The 13,983-nt window shown below is 32.5% G+C and overlaps 2 protein-coding genes across 2 annotated transcripts; one reads left to right on the top strand and one right to left on the bottom strand.

The window, feature by feature from the left end:
* Positions 1–1,903: 1,903 nt before the first annotated feature.
* LOC122611109 (NDR1/HIN1-like protein 10) lies at positions 1,904–3,153 on the bottom strand. The gene has a single exon (XM_043784077.1). The coding sequence runs from the start codon at positions 3,010–3,012 to the stop codon at positions 2,149–2,151; it is 864 nt and encodes a 287-aa protein (XP_043640012.1). The 5' UTR covers positions 3,013–3,153; the 3' UTR covers positions 1,904–2,148.
* A 6,314-nt stretch (positions 3,154–9,467) lies between these two features.
* On the top strand, positions 9,468–12,023 carry LOC122580209 (BTB/POZ domain-containing protein At1g55760-like). Its single transcript, XM_043752487.1, has 4 exons — positions 9,468–9,703; positions 9,903–10,042; positions 10,350–10,468; positions 11,331–12,023. Exons 1-4 carry the CDS (start codon positions 9,588–9,590, stop codon positions 11,931–11,933), a joined length of 978 nt encoding a protein of 325 aa, XP_043608422.1. The 5' UTR covers positions 9,468–9,587; the 3' UTR covers positions 11,934–12,023.
* Positions 12,024–13,983: the final 1,960 nt, after the last annotated feature.

Below are 13,983 nucleotides of genomic sequence, written 5' to 3'. Positions count from 1 at the left end.
TTTTAAAAATGCAATTCCATACACAAAAGAAAGTGATTGATGTATATTACCGAATCCGACGAAGTGAATCGTGACTCGGTTCCCTGCAACTGGCAAGTAAGTGATAACCAAAATATGGAGAAAAAAAAAATTAAACAAAGTTCTAACTTTAATTAAAGTGCTTATTGATATTCACCAACCGTCCCTCGAGATTTGGGCTATTTGGCGTTTCAAATGAATGAGACAGTAGTACTATTATTTGAGCCCAACAAGAAGAGAAATACGTAGGTACGAAAATACCATGTTAGTTTGAGTCGATTGTTAGTCATTTTTGTGATTGGTATTACTCTATATAAATAGACATAAGAAGCCGATCGAAGCCACTATCATCTAGCTGTGGGTGGATTCAAAAGCCTCAAATTTTATGTAATTTGTTTTTTTAATTAGAAACAATAATAAGTAAATAAAAATACCCCATACACCTGTACGTATGTACGACATATATATATATATATATATGATATAGAGCTTTATATAGTATACTAGTCTTAATACTCGTACGATGTACGATAGCTATATAGCTTGTATCATAAATAAACTTAAATATGCCTTATACATGATTCGTGTATTAAATAAATTGTGGTTGAAGTAAACCCATGATCAAGATAAGTTATAATAAAAAGTAATGAGTAATGATAAATATAACATATGTTTAGTTAAAAATTTAGATTTACCTTACATTATTATAGTAGATGACAACATAGTCTTGTGATTTCTGATAGTGACGGTTCCACTATACTACAAGGGGTTCCATTGACCCTGCTTACAAATTAATAAATGTTAAATTAAAAGATTTCTTTCAATTTTGTTTAAGAACCTCCTTAAAAATTATCATGGAACCTCTTTGATTTTAAGTTTTATAGGAAATGAACCCATATTAAACCAAAGCTTGCTTATTTTGTTGTCAAACGTATATCACACTTTCAAAAATCTCTACCCTTTTATATTTTATAATTAGTTTATTACTGTATCAATATTTTAAGTTTGAATTTTGTAAACTGTGACTATCATTTATGTATGGAGTTAAATAAAAGTGATTAGAAACCATTATAATTTTTTGGATTTAAGTTTTTATGCATTGATCGGTTAAAAACATTATAAAATATTGAAATCTATTGATATTTTTTTATATAAGCTAAATTTATTATTAGTTCTTAAATTTTGGATAAAAGAGTAGAGTGTTTTTTAGACTTATAGACCGTGTGCATTATATCTATTTAATTAATTGGTATTAAGTGATTAGCGTTTTTTTTTCTTGTTTTTAAGCAACATATTCTTTTACTGATACTCTTAAATTATACGAATGCTTGAAATGAAACTCAAACTTTCTCAATAATCTTTCGAAAGTGGGACTCAAAAGTAATGAGAAACTTATGAAATATATATGCTTTTGTATTTGTAAAGTTTAAACCTACTTATTCAGTTTGTCGTGTCTGTTACATTATAGATTAAAATTTTTAAGAACCCTCCTAAGCTTGGACCCTGGATCCGCTACTGGATTTCGAATAGTAAAATCAAATTTTTGGAGTCATCATGTTATAGCGATATGAGTTGAAAAATTGAGAAAGAAAAAAAAACAATTTTATTAATAAGATAACGATCAATCAAATAAGGTTATAAATTATAATGTGTTTCGTATCCATACGTCAAGAGTTAGAGTTTACTTCTAAGACTAATAAGAAAAATTGAATCTATATACAATTAAAAAAATTTAACAAAAAAAATAAAATAAAACAACACATGTCAATAAAGGATTACAACACGTATCATTTCAAAAACATGTCAATCTTGTTTTAGTTTATTGCATACACCACGATGGTGGAGGAATCATTAAATTCTGCTGTTATATAGCTGCTCATAGATATATGATGTACCATATTATATTATATTAGTAGTATATAGATAGATATATGATATGATATATCATTGTACGTATACACTTGAAAATATTATCTGTCGATCGAATCTAGCTAATTACGTATATCTCAATATTATTAATTCTAAAAAAAATAATAATAAGCACCATGCATCCATCATGAATAACTAATTGAAATAGCTTGTTAATAATTTGGTCATATATATGATATGATATGATGATGATCGATGTCATCACCTCCTCTTAGTCATGCAGGTTCGAGCCACGAGGGAACCCGACGGCGGGCTGCTCATTTGCAGATCACAGTCTCCGTGCAACCAATAGGTGAAATGAAGCCCACCCAAAGTTACCCGCACCTTAAAAGTCGCTCTCACCCTATAAAACACTTTATCGCTCAAAACCTGCCTTTGAAGCTCCATTGCGTGATTTTGCGGCAACGAAACCATGTTCGATACGAAATGAATCCCCACCACCCCCGCCTCCTTTGGCCTTTGCCTGAAAGGCCGGATGGATTGACTCGCTATCAAGTCGTCTTTGAAGAACAGCTCCATAACCGCGTGCTCGTATTTTATATCGAGTCTCTTGTTGGGGTTGGAGATATTTGCGACAAAAGTTAAATCCCCGTTGAAATGACCACCGGGCGAGTCAAAGTATACCACGTTTAGGGTCGCATGGCTAGTGTCAAGAACCGGTATTTTTGGCTTCACCACCGCATAAACGATCAAAACGGCTATCACGAGGAAGATTATAAGGACGGTGATGATTAGACATATTATCGCGGTAAACCAAACGGCGGGGTGTGTTTGGCGGTGTCTTCTTAGAAAGACTAGATGATGATTACTACTACTAGTACTTGCTGCTGCTGCTAATTTATCATGATCATCGTGTGGCGAGAATATGATGTGTGGAGTACTAGTAGTACAACTACTTGTGATATTGAATGAGTAGTGATCATGTTTGGGTTTGACGATTGATTTTTGCCTTGACATGAACATACGAGCCGCAAGGGGAGGAGACGGGGTTGTGGCTCTGGATTGCGGCGAAGGCGTGCAATACACGGATGGAGGTTCCGCCGGTGGAGAATGGAGGGGTGACATGTTATAGTTAAGAAAAAAAAATTACTATATATATATATATATTAACAAGCTAGTTTACGTTTAGATCAATTGCGAAGCAAAAAGATCTTGAAATAATAATAGGAATGAAAATAATTAATGATCCAAGTAGTATAATATCATTGCAACATTGAAATAGCATGCTTATAGCTAGAGATATACTATCACATATGTTTGGAGTAAAGATGGATGGATGGTTTTATTAAAAGGCATGAATGAAATGAAAGCAAAAGTATGTAGTTAAAGTGGAAAGTAGACTTTTGGGTTAATTGGGTTGATTGATACGACGGTGTTTTTGAAATACAAGCAAATTAAAGGGCTCTATCGAAGTGGGGTTAGTTCGAATTTGATTTTGAATTCTTGTGCTTTAATTTTATATGTACGTATGTAACATGTGGCAAGGCAGCATTTGCCAAATTTTTGTGGTCTTTTATGCACTTTTTTGAACCCCGGATCGGAGTTGGTGTGGGCTTTGACCCTCCAGAATCAATGGCTTTGATTGAATCGTACTGTTGATGATCATTGTTTGATACTTACTCGTTAAGGAAGGAAGTGGCATATATATATATATATATATATAGTCTGCCCCTAGTAAATTATATATGTTCTTCATAATGAGGTACTACTACTATACAAAATCTACCTAATTTAATTAATTAAGTTTAATGTTTTTGAGTTTTTGGATGTTGACATCCAGTTCAAAGACTTGTGGGTTTTCTTTATATATGCATCATGATTGATGATTTTTTATAGTGCTTGAATTTGAATGAATTATTGTGTCTTGAAGAAGGTACCAGCTAGCTAGCTTAAAGTGTGTGTCCCTTTTATGTAACTTGTTTTAATCGTACTGTGTTTAGAGTTAAAAGTAGTGTAATAGTTAGGCAACATCGTTCTCAAAATCGTTACTATTTTTAGTTTGTGTGATGAACTTTGCTTATCTACATTGATTGATATTTCTAGTATCGTTCACAGCCAATATATGTTTGATGACTTTATATACGAGTACTTTATACTTGAAAATTAAAGGTAAAAAAATCGACCGTACATGGTATTTTATTTTAATCACAACTTTTAGGGCTAGCATGTAATAAAATATAATACTAATAAATGAAAATATAATTAATCGCTCATAAAAATAAGTTCCAACTCGATCCCCATGTCACGAGATATCATAGCCCTCACGGCTGAGTAGCAAACTCCATTTTATTTTTAGCGTATCAAACGAGCTATACCAAAGAAAAACTTTGTACAAAACATATATATATTTTGTCGCTATGGTGTTTCATATATATATTTTTCAAAAGTTTTAGCAAAACTTTACGAATTAGTTGAAACAACACTACAACAAATATGTTATATCTTAATACTCATTTCTTCTTACTTTTTAAAAATGTTTAAAAAATTATAAATTTGTTCACACTTATAAATGTGTAAAAAAAACTCACATTTAAAAGTGTGAATAAAGTTAAAGAATCAAAAAAATTTCACAATTATATATGTAGAAACAAAAAGTTCACATTTTCAAGTGTGTAAAAATATATAATTGTTAACACTTAAAAGTGTGGAAGTAATTTGTGATACCAAATTTCCTCACACAAGAGGAAGTGCAAGGAATTTGAGTGTGACAAATTAGCTCTCACACTTTTAAGTGTGAACATTTTGCTTATACATTTATACTTGTGAAAAAAATATGTCTTTATTAATTTTTTCACACTTCTAAGTGTGATTTTTTTTAAACAATTTTAAATGTGAACAAATTAACATATTTTTTCACATTTTTTAGAAATGCGAGGAAATAATTGTGAGCAATTAACATATTTGTTGTAATGCAAACAAATCCTTTTTTAAAGCACATTTCAATTTGTCATGACAAAGTAGAAAATCAAGCTTAGTAAGTCATTTGTTTAACATCAAAACATTAGTGTCTTAAAATTAATATATATATATATATATATATATATATATATAAAGATAAGTAAAGATTTTGGTATCGGATTTTTAAAAGATGTTATGCAATATCCTAATCCAAAAATTTGGATCGGATATCTAAATTTTTACATAAATTTAGATTGGACTTTCGATTTACCAAATCATTAAATTGTTATTAATTATCGTGTATAGATTGTTATATTTTTATTATCGTGTATAAATTGTTATATTTTTATTCTAAAATTTAGAGGTGAGATTTTAATATATAGTTTTTAATGAGAAAATCCATTTTATTATAGAAGAAAAGTTAATTTTGATGTGCACACGTTTTACGTACTTAAAAGATCCAAACAAAACACAACGACATGGAAACTGGGTCTAGTGGTCTACATTAAAAGAAATCAGGCTTCTTTCGAGTTTTGCACTTGTATGGGCATGTATTGGGCTGACCTGCTTAAGCGATGTTAATGTGATCCAAGATGCTTTAATTGATCATTTATTAGCTAGAAGTATAATTGAACTTTTCATATTTGATTGTCAGTATTTTGAATGGGAATTGATAAATATACCACATGAAATGATAAATCTATCATAACGTATAACTTTCGCTGCATACTGTATAGATATATGACGTGCAGTTTTTAAAATTTGGATTTGTAATATACGGATTTCACCTCAGTTTTTAATTTCTATCTATACCCCTTTATAAAGAGGATAACATTAAGATATTAAACATATTTTTTTTCTCATAATAACCTTACTTTATCCTTGAAAATTCAGAATTATCTTTCCACACAAACAAAAAACCCACACATCCTAGAAACACATATTCACAGACAAACACACATATCCTAAAAAGCACATAACCCAGTCGCCGCCGCCGTAATTGGTCATATCCACAAACCGCCACATTTAACAACTGCTTTTTAACGGGTTCCGATGCAACGTGTGGGCACCAGGCTAGTACTAATAATATTGAATTCAAAATTGTTAAAAGAGAAAATTGAAGAGAAGCAGTGGCAAAGCATGGACCATTTGATTTGATAACGGACTCTGTATTGTTGGCCCAACTGGTGGAAATGGTATGGTTAAGACGGAATGGGTTACATTACATGTTGGCATGTTGCCGTATGCCTGTATTGTCGTATTGATTGGCTATCCCACCATGAAACCAAATTTCACCCATATTCTTTTATCTCTTATTTATTTATTTAGGAATACCTTTATTGTCTTGTTATATAATTACGAGATGTATGTCTACACGATGCGACAACGATAATTGTAATGACAGTGTGGTTGTGGCGGCAACGAACAGTGGAGGTGCCAACTTGTTGTGTTGGTGACTATTATGAGTAGTGCAGACTATTGATGTAAAACAATAATTTATTATATATATATATATAACTAACTAAGTAAGGATGTGAAAAAGCTTATGTGACATATTTATTCAGCTTATAAGTATGATTTTTGTGTATTTGTCAATTCTTAATAAAATTTTTTTATTTAAGTTTAACTTAACTTAATCTTAAATGGCAGTTTTTGTTGCAATTAAATATCTTTATCTTTATCTTTATCATTACTCAGGAGCTCTTTTTTTTAAATCTCAAATTACAACTTTGAACTAGTTAAATTACCCATTTTCTTTATTCACTAATTTAAACATCTCTACCTGATATAACTATAATACCCTTAAATCTCAACCACTCATTTTTCTCTTTCTCCTCAAATTTCAACCACTCATTTTTTTTCTCTTTCCTACATAAACCATTTTATTCCTCTAATTTATTCAAAATCTTTTATCTCAAAAACCGTATATCGATAAATTTTAAAAATTATAAGGTTGTTCTTAAAATTTCAAGCTCTTTCAATAGAGATGTCATTCGATATACTTTCGGCGAATTTTTAAATCTGATGGCGGAGCCCGTACGGCTAAAACATTTGGTTATCACACTGTATGACTTATCACCTCCTATGACCTATCACCTCACCATCTCACCGCTACAATGCACGGGTACTTTCTCTTGTATGTATAAATATTTAATATATGTTCAACGACATTTAAAAATCAACAAATGTTCTTTCGTTTTGAGCTTATTTGACGTGCTTTTTCTCATGGGCCAAAGAAAGACCAACATAAACCCAAAAAAAGAAGTGTTTTGAATTGTACATCGGCTCATATATAAGACCATTTCTTAAAGGGAACGTGAATACTATAGATGAAAGGATATGATGGATAGGTGAATTGTTAAGCCTCATAGGTGATAGGAGAAGGTGAATAGGAAATAGGTGAATGGTTTAGCTTAGGTGAAAGATGAGATGTGGGTTCATTTTAATTTTTTATATTATTTGTGTTATTTTGTTCTATTTTGATTGGGTACATTGTTTTTAAATAAATAAAAGTGAAGACCAAATGATAGGTAAATGATTAAAGGAAAAAGTAAAAAAAAAAGTGTAAGTTAAAGAGTGAACGTTACAAATGGTCTAATAATGAGTGACACTCAAAATAAATTACATTTAAGAGAGCATGTATTACCCTAAAATGACATTTCTAACTTCTAAGTAAAAAAACTCCATTGGTGTATCTACGCTAGGACTATGGGAAGACCCCAAATGCATCCATGAGTCATGCTAATTTTGTTTGCCACATATTTATTTTACTTAAGTGAAGCGTAGTAATTAACTTCTGTTTTGATTACGGCGTAATGTTTTGGAGTGGCTTGAAAAATACTCGTATTCAAAAAAAAAAAAAAAACGGATGAAAGAAAAAGATGAAAACCAATGCTTGCAAACTCTAAACCAATCATTTTACGTTACAACTCGGTTAGTTATCAAGCTGAAAAAATAAGGCTTTTTATCTGGAAAGTACCTTAATTTGTCACTTTTTACTTTATTAAGGTACAAACAAAATTCCAGCCTATTGTTGGGATAAAAACCGGTTAAACCATCTATATTGGGATTTGACCGGCTGAAACATGACATGTAACATGTAAACACTTACTTGGCAGCCATGTGTCAATAGGACCCCACTTAATCAATCCAAATCATAATACACGTAATAAACTTACATTAAAATCTATATCTAAAATTAACCCCCAGCTCATTTGTTAGTCAAACATGAAGATCACGATCATATCTAAAATGAAGATGACGATCTATATCTAAAATGGAAGTCATATTTCTTCCAACAACAACATGTACAACAATATGTACTGCAATAACATTAACCCAATTCTTTTTAATGGAAATCAAAAAAGTTAACAAAAGCAGCCACCGATCTTTATAAACCACCTCGCTGGAAAACTTACAATCCAGATTACTTTTTCGTTACTTCGAATTAGAAAACAAGATTTACACCAAAACGCTCAGAATCAAACCGCGAACAAACCCTGACCAGAAAATAATCCGATTGAGACTCGTCGGAAAATTCTTAATCTCGCCGGAAAAATTAAACTTACGATAACTTTGTTGTTTCTTCGAGTTATGACTTAAAATTTGGATCAAAGTTCTCAGTTTCCCAATCCGCACAACCCTTAGCCAACAAAAATCGATTATGACATTCGCCGGAAAACTCAACAGTTCATGCGAGATGCAACAGCAACAGCGACAAATGGATCTATAGTACACTGGTTGGATCTATAGTACGACGCATCGATACCTACGAGATGCAACAACAACAAATGGATGGTTGGATTTAAGGATCGAATTAGCATATGGATCTACAAAAACTCTAACCCTCCCGCATCGGAGATTATGTTTATTAGGAGAGCGATTATTATATAGTATTATAGATACAGATTAGATGATATAAATATAGATTTATGTGTTATAGATACAGTAATATAGACACAGATTCGAATGGGAAGATTGATGATGATGAGATAGATTCATGTGTTTCAAATATTAAATAAGTGATTTTTTTAGAGGGTGCAGACTTTTTTTTTTTTTTTTATTGAGTTGGAAAATCCGTGTAACTAATATGACTAAATAAAAAAACTCAAAAGAAAATTAAAAAGAAAAAAATGACTGACTACTGGATGGTAGACCTAACATAGATGATTTAGCCGGTTTTTTTCTCTACAATCAGACGAATTTTGTTTGTACCTCAATAAAGTAAAAAGTGACATCAATAAAGTAAAAAGTGACAAATTGATGTACTTAATAATAACTTTACTAAATTATAAGCTAGCCAAGCTTAACAACTACAATAATTTACTTCAGTTTTGTCATTAATGCTGTAATAATGATAATGAATAAATAAAAGTCTTCGTCTGCCCGAAGCAATATATATATATATCCATCCCTTCCAGAATTGAAATGTATATATAAAGCCTGCCAACATTCATTCACTGACATACATACTAGTATTTTTATACTCTTAATCAGTGTTACATACGTACATAAGATTAAAAAAAAAGAAGAAGACAGTTTTAGTAGTAGTAGTGAAGGACAGAACACACATTAATTAGTGGATGTGTGTGGTTTCCTTTTACAATAGTGTAAAACATACATTACAATTTACATATACAGGAAGGCTGGGAAAGCACGGGGAGTTGGTGTTTGATGGAATATTCAACTGCTTTAACGAGATCGCGGCAGTCCTTTCTTTCACCAGCAGCGGCAGTAGCAGGATGAATTACCACGTCGAAACTGTTTCCAGACTCGCTCAATGGCGTATTATTGATCATCATCTCGGCTCCACTTGTTACAGAAAATCCGACCCTTTTCAAATTGGAAGCTGGAACTGGTACTGGTACTCTTATTTATTCTCTGTTGATTTTGGGTCATACAATGCATGTTTTTTAGCTTGAAATTTATATATCTTGAATTATGTACCTTGATAAAATAAAAACAAAAAGATTAGATCGATCACTAAAAATATTATTCTCTCTGTTGATTTTGGGTTAACATATTCTTGTGAAACTCATCCATCCAATCCAAGCTAGGTACTTAATCCTGGAAAAGAACCGAAACTTGGTTATTAAACTCTTGCCGGAAATACCCAAGTTAGCCTCTCCTCCGGTTGCTTCCTTCAACATTCGGCTAGTCTCATTCCTGGGCGGTCGCAACACTTTGGTTCATCCAGGTAACTTACTACTACATATTTACCAAACTTCAATATTCACTATATATGTATAAATGGGTTGGTTTAAAGGACTTCATACATCTATCCTACTAAATCTTTTTATTCGAAATACTGATATGATTATTATATTCAATTATAGAGTAATTAACACATTACCATTTGTAAACCTGATCCCGATGACCCTACAAATGACATGTTTCTGAATTGCCTATCTTGCTACCTCTAGCTAGTTCACCTGATCCTATTCCCAAGCTCCATTTTGTAATAATTTACAGCATTTACTTTCTTCTTTGTGATTTGGATGCAGAAATCAGGGATAAGCCGCTCAAAAGTGGTGAGGGTTTTGTTTGGGCGCTTGAGGTTCCATTGCAGGGGAGATTTATCATCGACGTCGAGTTTCTTGATTTGAAGATTACAGCTCCAAATGTAATTTACTTACCTATCTTTTCGGTATTTTAAACATATATGCTATCTGGCATCTAATCAATTGTTACTCAACAACACGTTTACCATTCAAATCTAGTTACACTAACTACATGAGTCAATACCATGTGTCATGATGTTCGTGTGTGCAGTAAAGAAGTTTAGTATTTTTAAGTTATGTCTTTTAAGTTCATGTGGATTTTCTTTTTCAGTCTCATAATGCCAAGATTTGAGGCGCCTATAAATCCTAATTCAAATGGGAAATACACATTTACTTCCAGGCAAACTTTTTATATATAGATATACTTTTAGGCCATAGCCAAATATTAGTAAATAACTCTAATGTATGCATAGATTAAAGATAATTGACTCCACTAATGGATATATCACAGTATAGTATCACACTGGTCCTTGGTTATTTCTTTTTTCTGCATTGTTTTGCCCATTATACCCAATGTTGGATAGCTTTTTTATGAAAACTGATGGATTTGGTGAACTCACACAAAGATTTGTTTTCATGAAGAAATGATGTTTAGAAATAGAGGTGTTGAATTTGACTTTTGTTTATAAATGAGTTGATTTAAGTACGTCTAATTTCTAATGGTTCCTTGGGGAAAAAATGACTTCAATGAAAATGGGACAAACATGTAAGAACTGGCCTAGTATGTGTATTTGTTGCTCTAAACTATTCGGAAAGTTTTTGAGAGTAACAGTCTTTTGAGTCAACCTGACTAGGCCAATATTGACCCGTTAACCAATTCGCTCATTTTTGCCATTTCTAGTTGAGATAAACTGTCTAGTTCATTGGAATACGCTATAGATGTTAGTTTACTGAGCTTTTTGTTTAAACATTATGTAAATACAGGGTGGCGAGTCTCGTTCCATGATCTGGAGTGAAGGCCTGACACAGGACACCAATTCAACAGCACTCTTCTCTCTGGGTAGAATGCTATCAGAAAGTATCCACACAGATATTATCATATGTGCTTCAGATGGAAGCGTTGGGGCCCACCGAGCAGTTCTTGCAGCCCGTTCACCAGTCTTCCGGAGCATGTTCTCCCATGACCTCAAAGAGAAAGAAATGTCTGCCATAAACATCTCAGACATGCCCATTGAAGCATGTCAAGCTTTTCTCGACTACATATACTCTAACATAAACCATAAAGATTTTCTCAAGCACAGAATTAATCTTCTCCAAGCTGCTGACAAGTATGACATTTCAGATCTTAAAGATGCTTGCCAAGAAAGTTTATTACAAGACATTGACACGAAGAATGTGTTGGAGAGGCTGCAAGGTGCTTTTTTGTATAGATTGCCAAGGTTGAAGGTCTGTTGCATTCAGTATCTTGTGAAGTTTGGTAAGATTTATGACATTAGACAAGAATTCGATGTATTTATACAAACTGCTGATAGGGAATTGATAGGCGAAGTCGTCAATGAGATTCTTTCTCATTGGAAAGGTTTCTGAAAAGTTAATTACTCCATATTTGTTTTATCTACTGATTTCATGGAATGGGTATGCTACAAGATTCAAACTTTGTGTTGTTTCTTGTCATGAAATGTGGATTATGATGAAATCCATTTGTGTTCATGTTCAAAATAGTTTGATAGGAAGCATGGTGGTTTGATTGCAATCCTCTAACGTTATCGTTTTCCCCAGTTGCATAGCTAAGCATAAATACTTATTGGCACTTACTTATTGCATTTATGGCCGGGTGATTGGGTATGGGTCAATGTAATGTGATTTTATAGAGGAGTTAAGTAAGCATTATACCATTGTGTTCATAGGCCAATGGTCAGAAAGTCCTTACATAAGAGTTTGGGTTTGGATTTGATGAGACCTAGCTCGATTTAAGTCTTAAAAGGGCAAGGTTTTCCCCTAATATGTTGTCGTGTCTGTAGGCGGATTATTAGGGGGTTTTCCTCGTACTAAGTATCTGGTAAGGGGCTCTCTAGCGTGGACCCGGTTAAGACAATATAGTCTATACTTTCGGTTATGATATTGATCCGCACCTATAAAGAAAAGCATGAATTATGTTTGTTTAGCAAGGATAAAGAAAGTGCTTGGAATGCTAGTGTATGATCACCGCCAGGAAGGTGGTCACCGAGGCACCACCGTCCGCCACCACATTCCCATTAGTTATTACAAATGGTCTATATAAACTGGTCATTGGATGTTTGTTTTTCACGGTTGCAAAGTTCGGTGTTTGCTGGAAGAATGTGTATGGACTGTTTTATCAAATAGTTAGAAAATGTTCTGAAGCTTGCAAATAAGTTTTTATCATGACACATTGTCCGACGCCGACACTATTTAAGAATTAATCAAGCACAACTTGACTTGATTGTATTCAAATCAATATATCTTTGATATTAAAGCTATATTTGCGTATTGTTTTATTAAATTTAAATTCATTAGATGTAATTGTGATATAATCTTATACTCCCTCACTTCTACTAGAAATGTCCCATTTCGAATATTCAAAGTCTTTGTTTTTTAAGTTTGACTTTAAATATTTCTTTTTGTGTTACAAAATTGTTGATGAAAATTATATCCAATGAAAATATATCTAAAACTCAATCAAAACATATAACTTTTATCAACTATTATATAACACAAACATAAAAAATTAAGGTCAAAATTGTTACATAAAGACTATGAATATTCAAAACAAGACACTTGTAATAGGACAGGGGAGTATATAAATTGGCTTAACAGAAGGTGGCTTAATGTTTATTTCCAAAGGTCTTGTATTCGAAACGTATCAACTAAGTATATCGAGGTAGTGAGGAAAAAAAGTTAAGAAACTATGAGGCGGGTAACTTGATTGAATTCGGTAAAAGGTTAGACTTGTTAACTTTTATAAATCAAACAGGCGGAAAACAGAATGCCATATGACTTTACAACGAATGCACAATGTGCAACATCTAATACCCAATAAACCAGCTATCTAATAGCAAATTACATGAAACCAATAAGCAACATATATATTAAATGAAAAACAAATATGCTGCTAGAAGCAGCCTACTTCTAACATTCCCCCCTCACAATCTCCCCCTTAGTAATCATGTGTATATATATAAAATCTCCCCCCCCCCCTTCTCAAAATCTGGGTATCAGTATGCAGCTAGATACATACTTGTTAACCCCATATATTAAAAACTAAAGACAGCGGTAACTTCCAATGCATGGGAGCTGCCTCCAAACGCACAATTCGTTTGAACCAAAAAGTAAGCAGTTTCAATTTTGACCGTCTCTATAATCTCGTTGATAACTCAACTGAATTGCATTTATCTTACTCGAATTATGGATAACATATATATTAAAATGCTTGAAAGGCTGACATTGAAAAGTAAAAACGAAATAGCTAAAAGTCCTGGGGTATTTGGTTTCCAGAATTTCAAAGAATTCTATGGAATTGGAATCTTAATTCCACTCCTAATCATATTTGGTTGGAGAAAATGATGAAATTGGAATTCAAAACTTTCCATTAAACTCCTTAAAACATAGAGTTTAGAAT

The sequence above is a fragment of the Erigeron canadensis genome, chromosome 8 (genome assembly GCF_010389155.1).
Source record: "Erigeron canadensis isolate Cc75 chromosome 8, C_canadensis_v1, whole genome shotgun sequence".
NCBI lineage: Eukaryota > Viridiplantae > Streptophyta > Magnoliopsida > Asterales > Asteraceae > Erigeron > Erigeron canadensis.
The sequence above is the reverse complement of the archived record's forward strand: the minus strand, read 5'-3'. Positions and strand labels throughout refer to the sequence as shown.

What these genes read in the sequence shown, in the direction of transcription:
- LOC122611109 (XM_043784077.1), bottom strand. Translation starts at nt 3,012, where the DNA reads ATGTCACCCCTCCATTCTCCACCGGCGGAACCTCCATCCGTGTATTGC.
- LOC122580209 (XM_043752487.1), top strand. Translation starts at nt 9,588, where the DNA reads ATGAATTACCACGTCGAAACTGTTTCCAGACTCGCTCAATGGCGTATT. An exon ending in CAAATTGGAAGCTGGAACTG is followed by an intron (nt 9,704 to 9,902) that starts GTACTGGTACTC and finishes AATCCAAGCTAG; the next exon opens with GTACTTAATCCTGGAAAAGA. An exon ending in TGAAGATTACAGCTCCAAAT is followed by an intron (nt 10,469 to 11,330) that starts GTAATTTACTTA and finishes ATGTAAATACAG; the next exon opens with GGTGGCGAGTCTCGTTCCAT.